Source organism: Polypterus senegalus, chromosome 1 (assembly GCF_016835505.1).
Source record: "Polypterus senegalus isolate Bchr_013 chromosome 1, ASM1683550v1, whole genome shotgun sequence".
Taxonomy (NCBI): Eukaryota; Metazoa; Chordata; class Cladistia; order Polypteriformes; family Polypteridae; genus Polypterus; species Polypterus senegalus.
In genome coordinates this window covers 187,284,869-187,306,240 of record NC_053154.1, presented here as the reverse complement: position 1 = coordinate 187,306,240, position 21,372 = coordinate 187,284,869, and the positions used below count along the sequence as shown (strand labels likewise).

The following is a 21,372-nucleotide window of genomic DNA, read 5'->3' as shown; positions in this document are numbered from 1 at the left end:
TTTAAGACATACCAGAACCCCTGGTCTTCTTGCCCATTGTGTATCTAGCTTAACGGTAAACATTTTATGTAAGACAGATGAAACATTAAAGGCCCCCCCACAAGTTCCTACAAATGCCACTGATCCGTCGATCCATTATTTAACCCACTTATCCAATACAGGATAGTGGGAGTCCGAGCCAATCCCGGTGACATTAGGAACAGCACGGCAGCTTAGGCTTATGATCATTTGTGAATATTATTACAATTAGGATTCATAGGTACCACGATTAAGTGTGTGTGTGTATATATATATATATATATATATATATAGTGGCATAACTGTGACTTGTAACTTGGAATATTATTGCTGGGTGATGAGATAGTGTTGTACTGACATTAAAGGATTCATAACCAGGTGCAGTGGAGAAAACCCCTTTCTTCTATACATATTTAGTGTGCTTTACCATTTTAAAGAAATGCAGCTTTTGTATTTTATTCTTCCATTGCAGATGAGGATAAATGATTAGACGGTTCAAGTTATGTATTGTAAGGTTTAGTAGTTGTAGGAAGTGTACAGTCTGTGTGCCACCCTCTTCATCACATTTTCATGTGGCCTTCAGTTGACTAGTCAGACTGTGCATCTCTGGCTGTGCCAACAGTTGCTTGGCCTTATTGCTCTGTTTCATGATGAACTGGAAGTTTGCCATTTTTTTTTCTTTTTCATGTAAGATACACTGATGTCTGTGTACACTATTCATGAATAGTCACCCTCCTGCTGCTGCCACCATGAAGTACAGGCCCCAATAACCCTGACACTGTCCACCAGCTTTTGCTGATGATGTGATCTACTTTAGGCAGTCTGTAAATTGTTTATTTTTTTTACAATTTTCTTTATCATCGCTTTGGTTGAAGTGTACATTTGTGTAGTTTGACACTTTGTCTTGGAACTCAGCTAGCTAATCTGTGAACTTCTTAACCAATTGTTATCTGGCCTGTCTATTTTTGGTGCTGATGAAAGGTTTAAATCTTTACACGTCTGCCTATGGTAGGCTGGGATACCTTTACAGCTGTTAAGATGATTTCAGTTACACTTGTTTTATAACTCTCATACAGTACTTGGATTACCTGTTAATGTCATTTTAAATCTGAATTGAGTAAAACTGTAAACATATATACAGGATAAAGAGTTAAACATTGGGTCTTTTTCCCTTGTTATGATACGTAGGACCTTCAATTGGTGTGTGAATGAAAGGCAAAGCAGGGTGTTTACTGAATACAGATAGACAGATATGAAAGGGAAGATAAAGTGAAAGAACTAAACTTTTAGACAGTCATGAAGAGCTGGAGAAATGTGTGATCTCAGGCTGAGAATGAGCCTAACCCCTTTCGTTTTTCTTTGAGGCCCAACAGCGAGAGCTCAGTGTAGCCATGATCAAGGAACGTGAAATGGTCTACAGTGGGCTTTGTAAGGTCTCAAAGGCTTGAGTTTCCCCTCTGGAATGGTCTCCTTTCTGTCTCCATGTTTCACCAAAGTAGCTGAAGCTACTTTGAAGCTTTGTTGCCAAAAAAAAAAAAAGCTCAATTTTTTGTCCATGTGGCCCACAGAACACGGTTCCAGTCAAAGTTGCAGTATTGTTTAGCAAACTGCAGACATATTTGTGATTAAATGACAGGAAAGACTTTTTCTGGCACACCTTCTAAATAATCGGTTGGTGTGGAGATGGCGTGTAATGGTGGTTTTGGAGACTGAGTCTCCCCAAGATGCTACCTTTTTCTTTATTTCTCCAGCATTGATTCTTGTGGAGTTTTGGTTGGTAACTGTGGGGGGCACAAATAACCTAATGTCCTCAACTTGGTAACAGCGCCAGCTGCTTTGGACTTTCTAATTGTTACCCTCATTGGAGATTTGCACATTTTCAGACGACTTATGAAAGTCAACACGCTTTTCTCTCATTTAAATTGTATGTTCTCTTATGTTACTAAATGATATACTAAAGCAGGAAGTCACGAACTGCGGCTTGAAGGTTTCTACACACTCTGATAAACTCAAAAAACATACTGTAGCTGTTAATGGAAAAACACGCCTCACTTATGCTTTGTTCATAAGTATTTCTAAGGGTGCCAATAATTGTGCACATGTGCTTTTGTTAAAAATAATTTCTTGATGGGTTTTTTTTTCCCCCCAGAATAAATTTACTTCAAATAAAGAATACATTTCTCTAATTTTTTCAGTGCAAGATTAAGGTGATGTTTTTACAACCCATTCTATACTCATCTCTACCAAGAGTGCCGGTAATTGTGGGGAGGGCCTGTAGCTGTGAACTGAGTCCTGGGAACAAAAATGCAAATATGTCACATGTTTTACTGAGACAACATCCTCTTTTGTATAAAGTATCAGGTAACAATTTGTCACCTCTAGATCAACAGAAAATCGATAAATAAAACATTTGTTTTAATAAGAAGTAAAAACAGGAACACATCATCAACCTGTCATGTCAGTGGTTGCAAACTCTACACTCTGAGGCCACAGTGGTTGAAAAGGTTTCACTTAAGCCACTTTTTTTTTTTTAATAATGCATTACTACTACTACTACTACTACTGGAATCAACTTTTTTGTCTTTATTTTATATACTTGAATTTTAAGATTCACAATTCTTGTTTCTTAAAAAAAAAAAAATACCCAAAGTAAGGCTTGAGAAAGCTCACTCCGTGCTGGTCCACAAGCATTTGAGTGGTGCTGTCAGTCAACAATCACGTGGAGGTCTGGTATGGCAGAAAGAGAACTCCCAAAAGTCACCAAATTAAACAACACGTTTCATTACCTGCAACTGTGGGCTTCTAGTTAAGAAACAACGGTGGTGGTGTTGTGCAGGAGCTCAGCACAAGGCCCCTCAGTTGTCTTGTCGTCTTTGGCCGTTGGTTAAGAAAAAAGGAATTGCTGAAGAGCATTGGATCTTAAAAATCAAGTCAATTAAAATGGAGACAAAAGAGAAGTCTGTTCAGTTAGCAGTAGTAACTGGCTACAAATGGCAGGAACAAAGAGCTGGTGGTCCTCCTGGATCTCAGTTTGACATGCCCGCTGTAAGTGAGCACCAGTTCAGGTGAAAACTGGGTAGCGATCACAAACTTATATGTTGAAAGAAAGTTTAGTAAAGCAACAGTCAGGCACAATGGGGCAAAAATGATACACAATGCACAGCAGATACAAAATAGTTAATATTTAATAAAAATACTTATAGATATCTCTGTATTATTGTTTCTGAAGAATTCCTATACCCACACAATAAAATTACATTTTATTTGTACATTTCTAAACATTTTACATGAGACACAAGTATGTACAGGTTGGTAAAATTAAGGGCTGCTGTCAGTGCTACACCACATTTGTCTGCACAAATATATACATCAACACTTGTTTGTTTGCACTTCAACAAATGAGAGGAACAAGACTGGCCTATAGTGATACATGGTTAATATCTGGTACATAATTATCCTAAACAGTATTTTCAATTTATATACAGTATGATAAAGTTCAACACAATAGCAGCAGAGCAAATGCACTTACATAGCCAAAGGTGGATCTGCACAGATAACAGACACAGTCATCCATGCGGATTTAGTAGACCATCTGGACTGACGGAGCTGCTCTAAAATAGTTTGGTTCTGGCACATTTATTATGTACAAAATATACACTTTGACATTTTAGTTTTAAACCACTTACACATAATAAATGAATTATGAAATACAATAAAGAAAATGTAATACGGTAAAATGTTTGGATAAAAAAAAATACTAAATTAAAAATGGCAAAAAAAAAAAAAAAAAATCAGCTGCCCAAGATCTTGATATCCTTTATGCTTTGAAAACACCAACATGCTGAAATGTTATTAAATGGTTCTGAGGTTACCTAATTTAAACTGGCCCAAAATGACTTAACACCACGGTTTCCATATCCACATTAAAACGATCACCCGCTTTCATTGCCGTGGATCTACAACAGGAGTTGCTTCCTCAGACGTTTGAAACACCCAATTCAATGCACCTGACCAGGGTGATGGTGGTCGGTTTTTGTTCTTATGGTTTTTCCACATTACCTTCCAAGAAAGGGCCTATAATAATAATGTAGCATTGCTAAAGTTAAAAATAAACTACTTCAAAACGTGATGCTGTAATTGCCTTGTCCAGTTCATTTTTTTTTCTTTTAGGTGTGTTCTACATTTCTGGGTACCACAGTTCCTTACATTTTCGACATTTATATTTCAATTCTATACTGTTATTTAACTAAACAAGTACTGAGTAATGTCTTTCTCTTTATTCAGTTATAATACAGTATGCATAATATAAAGAAACATAACCTAGTAAGCAAATGCATTCAATAATGTCAAATATCTTTAACAAGTATTTCCTCTCTTTAGTAAACCAAATGACAAAGTGGGACCTGTTAGATTCAAATATCAAGTAGTCCTGCAGTTCTCCTTTCTCCTGGTTACAATTCTTCAAACAATTAAAACTGAGAGTTGTAAATCATCTGGTAAAACAGGGATCTTTAAGGAGATTTAACAGTAAAAATACATTCTGTGTTGCATATGCTGGTTTGTAAGAGTCCCCTCTGTTTGGGTAAACTGTGTTGACCCCACGGCTCAGCCATTGTCAACTAGCAATGTAGAAACTGCTAATCCTGTCACTTACTGCAGGAGACCGCAGATCGAGTGATAGACTGATCAGGAGCCGTTTATGTCTCCTCCATGTAAATCTGCTGGAGTGCTGCTGTTGGCACCATTTGTGTCTAAGGGGACACTTTACAAATACAACTGCTTGCTAAGTCTGCTGAAGTGAATGTGGACAGTGAAATGCCTACACAGAAATCCAGTGTTCAAAGCTTACCTGTGAAATACTAAGCACGTCAGTGTCGACAGTAATACTTTGATAGAACCATAGATTAGTAATACTTTCATGTAATGTAAACAAGGAGTAAATAAAACATGTATGATGGTTAAAAGAAAGGCTACTGCAGTATGTTTTTCCACTCTCCTATTGGCTGGCAGTCTTGTTTGTTGGCCAATCTGCAACAGTTACATTTTGTGTTTTATTTATTTTTTTGTTTTTTCTTAACAAATTGTTCAAACTTTGTATTTAATACTTAAAAGTTTTATAGCAAAATTGGGTGAGGTGCTGAACCTACTAAACAAACTGATCATATATATCAAAGCGCACTCTCCCCAAGTATAAAATAATTATTTTCCATTATTCTATTCTATTGTGTGTGTGTGTATATATATATATATATATATATATATATATATATATATATATATATATATATTATATACACACACACATACTTATACATACATACACACACACATACATACATACACCACGACTTGGCGGTATAGAAAAGTAGAGCACTACAGTGTCACACCTTCACTTGGCAGTCATGGACTGCTAGTTCAAGCTAAAGATTTTTAGTCATCTGTGTTATTTAGTAATAAAAGTAAAATATTTTTTACTCGATAGCCAGTTGCGCTAACTACACTTTTTCCATCCTTCTCATTTAGCTGAACAGATAAATAAGTACATACTGGTAATAGCACAAGCACTATTTGGACAAATCTGATCTTCAAAAAGACTTAGTTTAATGCTACGACATTCAAAAATACATCAGGCGTGATATTTTTCAAGGTTGTGTGCGATACAATAGCATGTACATTAATTGTTGACTGGTGGTATCCCTTGGGTTTCTTATAATTGTGTATGAATTTGTAATGCCCTTCTTGATGCCATTCTCCAGAAGTCTCCGATGTGCACTCCACAGATAAGCGGACTAGTTTTTGTTTGGCACCAATTCTGCATCTCGGCTTGACCGCCAACTGAATGACAAGAGCGCTTTTATAAAATGTACACATTGTGCATGTTCAGATGTGTCTTACCCATACTTAAGAGCAAAATATGTGGAACAACAGGGCTGAGAATTTTACCTTTTCATTTTGATAAATAAAGCTGGTACTTTAGTGGTGGTGTAAGACTTGTACTTCTGAGCACTTGTGTTCTAAACATACCCACATGCTACCTCCTTTCTCCAGATATTTTCATCCTTGTGGTTTGCTCACTTTCATGCATTTTTAGGACACTGAGAATATTCAAATGTTCCAGTAGTTTTAGTGCTTTTTTTTTTTTTACTTTAAGTGGATTAATGAATGAGCTGCCAGCTTCAGCAGTAAAGGTGGTCCCTGCTTCTTTAGGTTAATCGTTTTTTCAGCATGAGTAGTGCCCTATCGAAATTCTCTGGTAAACTGTTTAGTTTTCCTACAATGATGCTTGTAACACACATTCTCCCTAACATTTGTAGAAAAATGACAATTCTGTGATGTGACATTTTTTTTTATATATTATAAAACATGTTTTTTTTATAGCACATACCTAAGGGAAGTTGTTTAATGTTGTTGGGCTTTCATTGGTATTCTAACCATGATCTCCAACAACAAAATGAAATCATTTTACAGCCTAGACATTAAACATAAATATATAAATAAATATAAGCTAGCATTTGGATTCTGTAGGAGCTTCTTATTAAAGAGACTTCTTCAGTATCATCTTAAAAGTATGACATGTGTGTTCATATTATTATAATTGTTTACATGGCAATTGTATGTAAGTGTTACTGCATTATTTTTAAAGAATATTTTATATATATATATATATATTAAAAGGCTTCCATGAAGTGTGCTTCAAGTAACAATCCTTTGATCTACTTCTGGGTATAGAGACATAAACATTTATATAAAGCAACAAACTTCAACAAATTCTGTAAAATTCAAATAAAAAAAAAATTACAAAGAATAATGCAAAACAAAAAAAAAATATGGTTTACAGTTTGGAGCCCAGAGCCACTGCTTTATCAAACATCAATGTCTTTGTTCAGAAACTTTACAAGACAAAATGTATTCCTTGCTGCACCTCTACTGTCTGAAGAAATACAGTAGCACTGTGCACGTTGAAATCATTATGAAAATCTTTTGGCTTCATGTTAAAAAAAAATACCACTCAAATATTTTTCACAAATCATTTTTAAAATTAAACTACTAAAAAAAATTCAGTCAAACAATGATGCAAACCTAACAGACCAACAGCAGAAAAATTCAGATTGTTTTTGGTGTACTTGATATATGCTCTACTGACAAATGTTTTATAATTTTTGTTTTACAAATTTTCTTCTAGACAAAGCACATTTTTTAGTAGTACAATAGTTCTAGAATAAAACACTGTACTGGTTGAAATTTGACCTTTTGATCAGAGAAGCTAATCCCAAACAGACAGTTTTTTTGAGGTTTTGTTTGTAGTCAAGCAGCCATCCACATGCTGTGTGGGGAAAAAGGACAAAGGAAAAAAAGTGTACGAAGATATCAGAGCATCATGCTTCTTTAGTCATTTGTCATCGCCTGCAAAAAAAAAAAGGTATATGTCTGAGTATTGCTTAGGTGACATTTGGCTCCTTAATGATATTAATATCTGAACATCATTACTTGCTTACAAAATATACAATAAAGCCATTCACTGACATGGCAGAAGCAGATACATGTACAGTGAGACAAAACAATGAAGATATCTATGCATTCAGAGTATTGATTACAACAGTATAAAACAAGTATGGTTCTGAAAAGATGGTCAGGTATTTTGTAAGTTCCAACAAAGTGGCAGAGACAAAAAACTAATTTTCAGATCATACGGTGAATTATTTTACATGCAGCAATCCCTAACACACAGCCATTTTTAGAAAATCTCCTGCCTTAACAAAGACAAACCACATACACTAATACTGTATACATAAATGTCACATACTGATTTGAAATGTACTGTTCCTTTCTTATATTTGTGAATCTGTACATTACTTTGAGCTTGTTCAGCATTAACAGTGCAAAAGAATTGGCTGATAAATGTAATTAGCTTAATTTGGACGTTTGTTTCAAAACTCTACTCTTTTTAATATACAGTCTCTTTCCCTCTATTATACACATATATACAAATACATATACCGTATACAAATATATATATATATATATATATATATATATATATATATATATATATATATATATATACATACACACACATACATACATACATGCATACAGTCAAAGTAAAAAGTATGTGAACCCTTTGGAATTATCTGGTTTACTGCATGAATTTGTCATAGAAAGTGATCTGATCACTTGTACATGTAATTTACTTGTCACAAATACTGATATACACAATGAGATTAAGCCAATGACACACAAAACATTCTACTCTTTCATGTCTTTATTTTACAAACGCATTCAACGTTCACAGTGGTAGTGGAAAAAGTAAGTGAACCTTGGGATTTAATAACTGGTTGACCCTCCTTTGGCAGCAATGACTTCAACCAAGCACTTCCTGTAACTGCAGATCAGACCTGCACATTGTGCGGGGGGAATTTTAGCCATTTCTTCCCTGCAGAACTTCCTTAACTCTTTCATATTCTCTGGTTGTCTTCTGTGTATGGCTCTCTTCAAGTCATTCCACAACATCTCAATAGGATTGACATCTGGGCCATGACTCGGCCACTCCAAAAGGCGGAGTTTGTTCTTCTGAAGCCATTGTGCTGTGGATTTGCTGCGATGTTTGGGGTCATTGTCCAGTTGCATCACCCAGCCTCTTCTGAGCTTACATTGATGGACAGGCACCATCACATTATCCTGGAAAAATTTGTTAATACACTTGTGAATTCATTTTCTCCTCAATGATGGCAAGCTGTCCTGGCCCTGATGCAGCAAAGCAGGCCCAAAAAATGATGTTCCCTCCACCATACTTAACTATAGGGATGATGTTTAGATGTTGATATTCAGTGCCCTTTTTACGCCAAATGAAGTTCTGCTTGTTCCCCCCAAACAGTTCAATTTTGGTGTCATCACTCTACAAAACATTTTCCCAGTACTGTTGTGGAGTATCCAAGTGCTCTTTCACAAACTTCAGGCATTCAGCAATATTCTTTTTTGATAGCGGAGGCTTCCTTCTTGGTGTCCTGCCATGGACTCCTTTCTTGTTCAATGTTTTGCGTATACTTGACTCATTAACAGAGATGTTAGCCAGTTCTAATGACTTCAAGTCCTTTGCTGTCACTCTAGGGTTCTTCTTTACCTCATTGCTGACTTTGTGTTGTGCTCTTGGGGTCATCTTGGCAGGGTGCCCAATTCTAGGCAGAGTAGCCACAATACCAAATTGTCTCCATTTATAGACAACTTGCCTAACAGTAGACTGATTAATATCTAAACTCTTTGAGATGACTTTGTAACCCTTTCCAGCCTTATGTAGATTAATAATTCTTGATTGTAGCTCTTCAGACAGCTCTTTTGTGCGAGGCATGATTCCCATCTGGATATGCTTCTTGTCAAAAGCTAAAGCTTAAACTTTATAGTGTTTTTTCTCAATCAACATAATTCTAGGCCACACCTCTGAACTTGTTTCATTAAATGGACTCCCGGTGTGCTAAATTCTGACTGCAATGAGCTTTTTAAAAAGTCATTAACTTAGGGTTCACTTACTATTTCCAACCTTCAGTTTCACAGTTTGAATGATTTATTCCATATGGTCAAAGAATTTTCTGAAAATCTGTGTATCTTTAGATATAGGAGACCGTGTTTGTTCATTATGGCGACTGACATGAAGATACGACCATGTTTTATATGGGAATTAGACATATAGATAATTCCTAGGGGTTCACATACTTTTTACTTTGACTGTATATATATACATATATATATATATATATATATATATATACACACATATATATATATATATATATATATATATATATATATATATATATATATATATATATATATATATATATATATATATATATATATATATATATATATATATATATATATATATATATATATATATATATATATATATATATATATATATATATATATATATATATATATATAAAATATACACATACATATATGAGGTCTGACAATTTAGTTTGTAAACTCATCCTAGAAAAAGTGCTACATACCTCATTGCTGATTATCACTATGGTCACCTTCAACATACCCTCCTTAGGAAGCTATGCACCGACGCCAGCACCTACTCCACCCTTCAAAGCATTTTTAGAACTCTTTTCTGGAAAGGCCATCAGAGCTGTATTATGCTTAATGTCCTAAATGTCATCAAAATGTCTTCCTTTCAATATTTCCTTTATCTTCAGGTAAAGAAAGAAGTAACTGGGGCAAGATCAGAGTAGGGAGGGTGTTCCAATACAGTTATTTGTTTACTGGCTTAAAAGTCCCTCACACACAATGCCGTGTGAGCTGGTGTTTGTTCGCTGCTCTAATGCAAGCATCCGACATTCTCGTGATGGCACACAAGAACACGGAACAATAATGAATGCCACTCCACCAGATACCTCCACACGTTGACACGAACACAGCTGTGAGACACGGACATACCGTGGTTATGAAACCTTACCGAGCTGTTTGCACAGTGCTGCCAACGTAAGTGCATGGTGGAAAGTATGCAAATTGTCAGACCTCGTATACACACATACTGTATATAATAAATACATAAACACAAGCACTGATTAGCCACAACATTAAAGCCACCTGCCTAATATTGGGTAGGTCTCCATCATGCCACCAAAACTCCTCTGTTCCATCAAGGCATGGATTCCACAAGACCTCAGAAAATGTCCTGTGGTATCTGGCACCAAGATATTAACAGCAGATCCTTTAAGTCTTTTAAGATACGAGGTGGGGCCTCCATGGATCGGACTTTTTTTTCCCAGCATATTCCAGAGATGCTTGATCAGATTGAGATCTGGGAAATTTGGAGGCCAAGTAAACATCTTTGACTCTGTTATACTCCTCTAAATATACCATTTTTTGCAGTGTGGCAAGGCACATTATCCTGCTGAAACAGGCCACTGCCATCAGGGAATACCATTGCCATCAAGGGGTGTATATAGTCTGTAACAATCTTTAGGTAGGTGGTATGTGTCAAAGTAACATCCAAATGAATGACAGGACCCTAGATTTCCCATTAGAACATTGTCCAGAGCATCACTCTAACTTGGACAACTTACCTTCCTCCCATAGTGCATTCTGCTGCCATCTCTTCCTCAGGTAAACAAGGTACATGCTCCAGCCGTCCATGTGATCTAAAAGAAAACTTGATTCATCAGACTAGGCCGCCTACTCCCATTGCTCCATGATCCAGTTCTGATGCTCACCTTCCCATTGTAAGATCACTATGGACTGTTTGACCGGTATATGACTATGCAGCAAGCTGTGATGCACTGTGTGTTCCGACACCTTTCTCTCGTGGTCAGCATTACGTTTTTAAGCAACCTGTGTCTCTTCTGTGAGATGAAGCCAACATGGCTTGCCTTCACAAGCCAACATGGCTTATCTTCACTAGCCATATGCATCAATGAGACTTGAGCTCCCATGACTCTGTTGGTGGTTCACTAGTTGTCATTACTTGGACCACTTTTAGTAGGTACTGCACACTGGGAATACCCCACATGACCTGCTATTTTGGACATACTCTGACCCAGTTGTCTAGCCATCATCTAGCCAGTTGTCAGATTTGCTGAGATCCTTACACGTGTCCATTTTTCCTGCTTCCAAGACATCACCTTCAAGAACTGACTGTTCACTTTCTGCCTAATATATCCCACCCCTTGACAGGTGCCACTGTAACAAGACAAGAAATGTTATTTCACTTCACGTGTCAGTGTTTTTAATGGTATGGCTAATCAGTGTTTATAAAAGGTTGCATCCAGAAACATTGGTCCAGTTTTCATGAGAACCAGCAGAGCCAAGCACATACAGTATACATTTCACATGCTTCTTTCACTCATACTGGCCACTACAGGGCTACACTTTCATGTTCTTTATAAGAAGGCAATAGCTGGAATGAGCTAATTGTGACAACCTCACAACACTTTAACTAGTTGAGAAACACACCAAGAAAGTCGTTGGTGCATTTGTTCATTCTACAATCAAATGGTTAACTCTGATATTGCCAATGCTGGCTACAAGGTTTTGATGGAATTGCTCTCGTGTCTCCTGGAAAAATGGGGGTGCCTCAGGGAAACCATACCATGTGAGGACAGGTTAATTAAGCAACAGCCTGTGAAGATACCTATTTACTTTCTACCATTTTCAAAGATCAACTGACTGCCATGGATCTCCACCTAATATCTCAGGCTAAATAGTTGAATGTTCATGGGACTGGAGCTGCTCCATCTGTTTTAAAACTGACTGATTTCCAGTGCCAATCAAGTTTGTAATGGATGATGTCATCATGTTCAATGAGTGTCATTTATCCCTTGAAGCCAGTGACCAGTGTACAACTAGATGCTGATAATGTAGAAAAACTGTGTTACCAAAACAACATTTTCAAATAGCACACAAAGAATATCAAGGTATGGGGTGCAATCATGTACAATTGTTTGATTTCTTGGTGAAATGCATAGCAACCTGAATTGCCAAAAACTGGAGTTTTACCCAACACTAACATCCTCCACATATGGCTCTGTCTTTTATTACTTTTCTCTGGTTTTGAAATAATTTCTTATTCATATGTCAAATCTTCATTCAATATGAACCTCTGGTTCTATTCACAAGTATTTTGTCATTGCAGTGCATACCTTTGTAACTTTAGCATACAAACTAGTTGGGCTCCAATTAAAAACCCAAAATTCCCACTGGAACTCTCCTGTTTACTGCCTTCCTATCTAGCAGTGCTTAGTAAAGCACAATAGGAAAGGTGCTAAAGAAGAAATGAAAGCCAGCATATTACAATGTATCCTGTTTTGAAAAATGCTCCAAAAGCAGAAGCATTTATGCTTGATTTGTAAATCACTTTGGTAAAACTCAGAGGATGGAGGTGAATTCCTTATCCAGCCGGGATGTCATAACAGAAGGATGGAATAAATGGGGGCAATACCTGGCTGGGACACCTTATGATTCCTGTCCTAATTGGGATGCCCGAAGGCTACTGAAATGGGCAAGAGAGGACGAAAAGAAGCAGTTCATCCCCCATTATACTAGGTGGCAGTGTCCCTCATAAAGAGTCCCAGTTTGGACGCCCATAGGGCTGCATGGGAGTTGGAGTTCGGAACTGCAGCCTTATAGGATCCTTGGGGGATGTTAGAGGGTGCTGCCGGGGAGGCCCTTCCTGGCTTCCTTATAACCCGGAAGTACTTCCAACTGGCCACATCACATCACCAGAAGTGCTTCTGGGTCTACTTTAAAATGAGCCTGCTGCCATAGTTCAGGGAGTCAGAATTGGGAAGCAATGGGCAAAACTGTTTGGAAGAGAGAAAGAAAGCATTTAAAGTCTGTATTGGCTATATTTATTGCTATTTTGAGTGGCGTGAAATAAAGAATCATTTATTTGCACCTAGAGTTGTGTTGTCTGTGTTTGGGGACTTGCTACAGCCCCCAACTGGTCACACCTGTCACTAGACAAATAAATAATATTTTCATGCAGCAGATGTGCTATGCAAACTCATGTAAAAATATCAGACTTTTCACTACTGCCATTTTTTACTGCCGGGTTGTATGGCATTAGGGTTAAGGTAAGTTGAGGTAAATTTGACACTTAATGCTCCATCGTCTTCCTAATCTGGACTTTTCCATTACTAAGGTGTGACAGTCACAGCCTGTCCTGCATCTATGGGCTCCCTTTTTTATTGAACAGTTTAGTTATTGTACTTCATATCTCTTAATCTTGAAAGCTTTTTTAAGCACCTTCAGAGGGTACATGCTGTTAATGGTTGCTATTAAATAAAGATTTTGGATAAATAAAATTGATCATCTGCTTGACACATCCTCACTCACTTATATGTGGTTGGTACACAGTTGCTGATTAACATAATATGCCATTTTGGGGATACAGGGGGAAGCCCCCCTACAAAAACTAGTTTAGACCAAAAATATAGGGTGGTGATCATTTGTACCTTTGCCTCACAGTGCTGTACGACTCCAGAAGTTGAGAGCTTGCCAGTTCCAGATTCCAGTCATGCATTTCTAAGATTTTAAGACATTCTGCTCTTGTTTTCAGGCCCAGGCAGAACAACTGTTCAACCTAAATGAGAAAAAAAAAGGTGCAAATACATATTTAACAAAAACGAGAAAAAGGAACTGTAGAAGCGAGACCTTGCCACAACATCCAACAGACCACTTAAAGAAAAAAGCACTACAAAAGTGAAAGAAACCATTAAGAAGACAGAACTTGCAATATAAATAACACATCTTTCTGACCAGCCTCATGTAATACATGGATAATGCCTTCTGAGGACGCAAATAAAATGTGCACATACAGCTTTAGCACATTTCCTGAGACAATCCTTCATTATTTGCCTTTTAAATGAAAGTCAAACTGGTTATTTAAAAACATAACTGAGCATTTCTTTATTATTGCTGGAAAAGTCAGACAAAACGTCTAGGATTGATAAAGCCATATATTTCGAATGCTAAACCACTTTAAAAGATGAAATTCTAATATATTGGGTAGCCCACTGAATATATCCACCTAGACTTACACCATAACTGTCTTCTAAATCAGTGACAACATCAAACATGTAGACAATCTGGATTAAAGTAGGTATTCAGGGAGAATTGATTGTGCATATGTGCTATTCAGATGAAACACCAAGGTAGAACTTCTTCCAAGTTTGTATTAGGAATTGGAGCCTTGCATGGGATTCAGTGAAAACTGATACAACCTTTGTTAAGTAAGAATCTGCCTCCTGCCAATCAACTAACAACTATGGCAGTGACAAAAGAGGCATGTCAGAATGCACAACTTGTCGCAATATGTCTGACAATCCAACCAAGTTGCACTTGATCATCATCATAATAATAATAATAACTTTGTTCTCCAAAAGCTTAGAAAATATAGTCACATTACACTAAAGTCATGCAAACACTGGATACAAAATGAGATGACTGGACAACATTTTTGTTTCTGACCAAACTGATTCCTAGTGGTTCATGTGGACAGGATGACCCAGAAATAGTAAAACCTGACAAGAATATGGATCTACGTAGTGGTTGTGGTGTAATGATGTGGCATACACTAGGTTTCTTGATAACAACCACACAACACAAATTCCAGAAGATATCTACAAGTTGGTGTGGTTCAGGTACATCAGCTCTTGACAGCAGTATACCCACAGCAGTTGATCTTTCCATTAAAACAACATCTCATGTGCCAACACTACGAAAATCTTGGGACTATTCCTGAAAAAGAATGAAGCCAATGTAGCCCAGCATCTGTAAGATGGCATTCAAATTTGAAATCCACCACAGGCTAACTTGTAACAACTGAGATACACATTTGAGCATTCAAGTGGCACACTTATGGTAAAGTGTGGGGTCCATGATGCTCTGAGGGCAATTTGGCAAACAAATTGCTACTAGGTAGGTTGTCAGTCAATCTTTACCACATGCTGCTTCATTAACAAAATGCACCATTACAACATACTTTGCCAACCTGAAGTTTTTATACACTAAAACAGAACTGTATGCACTAAAAATACAGCAAATACAAAGTGGGGGGGAGCATACACTGATAGCGTGTTGCCGCACCCACCATACCTGGATTTGGATCCAAATGCAGTGGGTGACACCTCAGCACCACACTGGAACAGTATGAGGTTTTTTACTGTGGCTGGAGTGCCAATCCGACAAATACCAGAAGAGTAAAAGTAATCTGGCAGAGCTTAAAACAACTAGAGGGCTTTGACCCCAGCTCCCTTCAATCACCAACCCCCATGCCTGCGTTATGTGCCAGCAACTTCACTTCTCTGCCGCTCGCGTATGTGGATTTCACTTTCACCAAACAAAAAATCTTTTAATTCTCGCGAGTAGGCCTCTTCAATGGGAAGAAACACTACTTTTCCCAGATGGCAACACAAGCCAACATAAGCCAAACAATCTCTACATACTTCTGTCATATCACCTATGTCCATATATTCAATCTCTTCTCACTTTTCCCTTTTTGTCAATATTGCATTGAATTTTAATTCTGTGTTTGGAATTACATCGTGACAACACAACGTATAACAGCCCATGAGTGAACATCGTTTATTCTCTCTACATGAACTGTGTCTTGACAATAGCATTCACACAAATGAGAAATGATTGAACTGTGTGTGTAGTAATAATAATACATTTTATTTATAGGCGCCTTTCAAACACTCAAGGACACCGTACACTTTACACAACACCCAACACACAATACAGTACAGTGTTTACATAGAGAAGGCAAGTTTAAAAAGATGAGTTTTAACTGAAGACTTAAACAGAGAGAATGAATTAATGTTTCTAATCTCAGGAGGCAGTGCATTCCAAAGTCGGGGGGCAGAACGACTGAAAGCTCTGTTCCCCATTGTGGAAAGACGAGCGGAAGGAACAGTCAATTTAATTGAGGAGGATGATCTAAGAGTACGGGAAGGGGTGACGATGTGGAGAAGGTTAGACAGGTATGGGGGGGCTAAATCATGAATAGCTTTAAAGGTTAGCAGAAGGATTTTAAACTCGATGCGGAACTTGACAGGGAGCCAGCCAGTGAAGTTGATGCAGAACAGGAGTGATGTGGTGAGTAGAAGGAGATCTCGTGATAATACGGGCGGCTGAGTTCTGGACTAATTGAAGTTTGTGAAGAGCTTTTTGAGGGAGACCAAAAAGAAGAGAGTTACAATAGTCAAGGCGAGAGGTGACAAGGCTATGAACAAGAACTGCAGCAGAGTGAGGGGTAAGAGAGGGGCGGAGACGGTTGATATTACGTAGGTGGAAGTAGGCAGATCGTGTGTGGTTGTAAATGTTTTAGATGTGGGCAGGACTTTTCCAAATCTCTTTGAATAAAGTCTTGTCTTGCAGGGCTTGAAATTTTTTCTTGCGGGATTTCATTTTCACCAAATAACAAATCTTTTAATTCTCGCAGATATGCCTCTTCATTGGGAAGAAACACTACTTTTCCCTGATGGCAACACAAATTAGACGATCTACAGGTCTCGGACTTAAAGTTTAAAGCCGAACAATATATTCAATCTCTTTTCACTGTTCTGTTATTTCACTGAGTAATAATTTACATTTGTTTGCTTTAATGCGATCTATCATTTTTTTTCAGACTTTTGAATTTTCATATTTCCATGATCTCTAACCTGCTCTGCATGTGTATTGCACCAACATTTTTGTATTCTTTATGACGTTCTACTTTGTCATCTACTGTTTGTCTTTAATTTCCGGCCCCGGGCGTGGTTAAATCTCTTGGCACAAAGTTTCGTCTTGCGGGACATGAAAGTGTCTCTCCGAGAAAGTCACGTGTCGTCTCTCTTCCCAAGATTTTTTTTATTATAATACAGAGATAAGTATTATAAACATTTCTTCTAATCTAAATAATTATGCAACAATATACACAGCAATAGTGGTAGGAGATAAACAGATCAAGCACATCTGCAAAATAAAATAAAATATACATTTTTAAACTTTTTGGTTGAACTTTGAGGCTTAGTTGATTAAGTTAACAATCCACAGTAAGCTAGTGACAGTAAAGCCACTTTGAAAAGTAGAGGTCATGAAAACTTGGAAGGAAGAGTGCACAGTTAAAACACCAGCAATGACAGACTGGCATTAAGCCTGGATTAAAATGTGGAGACTGATTATACCTCATAAATAAATCCAAGAAGAGAACTCCACTGCATAGGAGCCACAAAATTAAATGAGCTTTTAATGGGACTTATGTAACCTGGTTTGAATAAGTCCAATGGGTAGCATCTGAACATTTCAAATATCTTACAGCATATAGTAAATTCTGAGAAACCTGTTAAAAGCATGTGTTCCGGAATATTGGCCAAGAAGCTGTCACTTTTAAAAATTATTAAAATTTGAAGGTTAGTAGAGACAAGTCCACGGAAGAATAATTTGGTCATAGTGTATTATATGGGAATCGTGGGAAAGAGGGGTCCTTTCATTGGATTAGCGCTATTTCAGCTGTGGAATGGCCAAATGGGGGAGGCAGCTTGATGAATGAGGTCTCCAGGACTCTAAACAAATCCAAATCATATTATGTGGTATCATCTACCATTAAATTCTACTCCGTACTTCTAAACTTTAAATTTTAATTTTTTGTTCTGTGTATTGTACTGTATTGTATTGACCCCCTTCTTTTTGACACCCACTGCATGCCCAACCTACCTGGAAAGGGGTCTCTCTTTGAACAGCCTTTCCCAAGGTTTCTTCCATTTTTTCCCTACAAGGCTTTATAAGTACACTGAAATTAACCAAATATTGTTTATTAGTTTAATGCATCTAATTGTAATTAACCTGTAACAATATAATGGTCCTTAGAATGGTCAGACTATTCTAAATATAATAGCTGCTTTAGCATTGTTACTCTCACTGTACCACCTTCTTCTTTCAACTGCTCCCGTTAGGGGTTGCCACATCAGATCATCTTTTCTATATTACTCTCACAGCACCACTTGGAGTATTAATATCACCGTATCTGAGTGGGGAAATCACAGCTGTACAGCAGCTGATCGGAAAGACAATTATCCGTATACAGCATCAAGCACACGCAGCCATAGCCATGCTGTCTACTGAACTGCTCTGATACGGCAAATGCTTCAGAGCCTTTCCTCGTGGTTCAGAAACAGTTTCATCCCAAGAACTCTAAATGCACTCAATCAGTCCATCAAGTGCTCCTTGTAGAACTGTTTGTACTTATAAGTACCATTACCTCACTGTAAACTTGCACTAGTTATAATATTGCACAACCTGAGCCACTTTATAAAGCACATATTTACATATGATAACGATAATCATTTTTAAGATGAAATGCAGCAAAATGTGTTTATTATACAGATAAAACTTTAACTTCATTTAAATAATCTATATTGTCAATAATTAAACATGTGAGGACACAGTGCCGCAGCGCTAGCGAGCCGCTGGCGCTCAGTTCACGGATTGTTCCTACCTTTCGCTGGTGCTGACGCGACATTGGAAGGATAGACGAATAGAATAATTAAACACATACTACGAAGATATTTCAATGTTCCTTAAAAGTTTTGAAGAATCGCTGTTCTAAGCTTACAGATGGCTTAACGCCTATTACAGAGCTAATTGTATGGCGATTGGGTATTTGAAGAAAGAAAAGTAAAGACAGGAATTGGAGGTTAGTACATTTGAAAAAGAGAAAGTACTGCTACAATAAAGTATTTCATCGAAGGTCGCGCATGGCGCAGCAAGCATCTTGCCTGAGACATGAACAATCACTGTGCCACCGTTTTCCCATGTTTAACATGCTTTAACTCATATTATCATGAAAATTATATCAAGTATACATCTCAGTATTTTAATTATTCAGAGAGCTGTAATATCACGAATGTAATGGATTCTGTGTCCTGTCGAAGGAAGAAAAAGCCCAAAAGCACGTAGTGATTCACACATCTAGAGCACATAGAATATCAAATACAAAACAAAGCATTTAACGTGCTACTTTAGTTACGATGGGATTTGAGAAACTAGTAAATTAAACGATTTTAAGATTAAGTTTATGATATTCTACCTTAATGACAAAATAAACTGTGATTAAAGTGGAAATTTTGAGATTAAAGTTGGCATTTCAAGCCAAGACAACTTCTTTTTTTATTTCGGGCGCTATGCGACTTTGTGAACTTGAGCTTTCGAGTTTCTCCATCACACTGTCACTCGATCAACTTCCTTTTGTTTTTTATACCACTGTTTAAACCAACAAATACAGTGATCCCTCGCTATATCGCGCTTCGACTTTCACGGCTTTACTCCATCGCGGATTTTAAATGTAAGCATATCTAAATATATATCACGGATTTTTTGCTGGTTCACGGATTTCTGCGGACAGTGGGTCTTTTAATTTATGGTACATGCTTCCTCAGTTTGTTTGCCCAGTTAATTTCATACAAGGGACGCTATTGGCGGATGGCTTAGAAGCTACCCAATCAAAGCATGTATTACTGTACGTATTAAATAAAACTCCTCAATGATATACGACATGCTTCCCGCGCGGTGCTTGATTGTTTGCTTTTCTCTGTCTCTCTCACTCTCTCTGACATTCTCTGCGCCTGACGGAGGGGGTGTGAGCAGAGGGGCTGTTTGCACTGAGGCTGTTTGCCTAGAGGATACGGACGCTCCTTTAAAAAATGCCGCTTTATCGCGGTGCTTCGGCATACTTAAAAGCCCAAAAGCACGTATTGATTTTTTGATTGTTTGGTTTTCTCTCTCTCTGACATTCTCTGCTCCTGACATACATTCTTTGAAGAGGAAGATATTTTTGCATTCTTTTAATTGTGAGAAAGAACTGTCATCTCTGTCTTGTTATGGAGCACAGTTTAAACTTTTGACTAAAGGGTGTTATTTCAGGTCTAGAGGGTTCTAATAATGTTAACAGTGTGGGAGGGTTTATAAGGGTTAAAATATCTAAAAATAACCATACAAACATATGGTTTCTACTTCGCGGATTTTCACCTATCGTGGGGGGTTCTGGAACGCAACCCCCGCGATCGAGGAGGGATTACTGTAGTATGTTTTTCCTTGCCTCCACTTGGTATTCGCTGAAATTCTACTTTCCCTTGTGCTTTTGCCATTGTCTTTTCACAGAACGCTGAGCTTAAGGGCTATTTATATTGATTTGCATATTCAAAGAGTTGTAATTCTGGGAGGAGTTTGGGGTGGGGCAGCAGGCACGTGCACATGCATTACTTTTCACTCTGACCAGGATTTATGGATCGGAAGAACATGGAAACTGGCGATTGCACAGATTTATGCATCTGGATTTTTTTGTGCGTACGAACATTTCCGCTTTTGTGCTTACGCCATGTTAAGAGTGTGAATTCTATGCACTGCGTTATACATGAGGCCCCTGGTGATTAGCATTTTTTGCATGACCTTGTTCACCCAAATATTGTCCTGGAAATTCACCTTGCAGATCATTTGCTTAACTGTTTTAGGCATGCTTGATCTCACAAACCTATCAGGGCCCCAGCCTTCCACCCTGCATGCAATTTAAAAAGAAACAAACAAAAAGAAAATAAAAACTTGCTGTATTTTCATTAGAGGGGTACATTAGCTGATTAGCTAGTTTCAAAACACCTCCAGAATCACACAGACTCATTGGCTGCTGGTTATGTCAATGTTCACACCTCAAGAACACGAAGCAAACTCAATGTAATTCACAAGAAGAATAGAAAGAATGTAAGCATTGCTCCAAATTATATTAGTATAGGAGGATCTGGTTGACTTTTAGAAGGATATTCTTCAGATTCTAAAATTATTTTGCCACAATGGGAAACATTTGGGATTGTTTTA

The 21,372-nt window shown here is 37.5% G+C and overlaps 1 protein-coding gene across 8 annotated transcripts in view; it reads right to left on the bottom strand.

The window, feature by feature from the left end:
• Positions 1-6,148: 6,148 nt before the first annotated feature.
• The window catches only part of tnk2b (tyrosine kinase, non-receptor, 2b), a 402,816-nt gene continuing 387,592 nt past the window's right edge, over positions 6,149-21,372 (bottom strand). For 7 of the 8 annotated variants that reach the window (XM_039764482.1, XM_039764485.1, XM_039764469.1 and 4 more), the window contains 3 exons: positions 13,980-14,107; positions 11,094-11,168; positions 6,149-7,422 (listed from right to left, as the gene is read on the bottom strand). In XM_039764482.1, coding sequence (XP_039620416.1) covers positions 7,416-7,422; positions 11,094-11,168; positions 13,980-14,107 — 210 coding nt within the window. In that variant the 3' untranslated portion in view covers positions 6,149-7,415. The remainder of the gene's footprint in view (positions 7,423-11,093; positions 11,169-13,979; positions 14,108-21,372) is intronic. The other variant, XM_039764484.1, reaches the window with a different exon arrangement.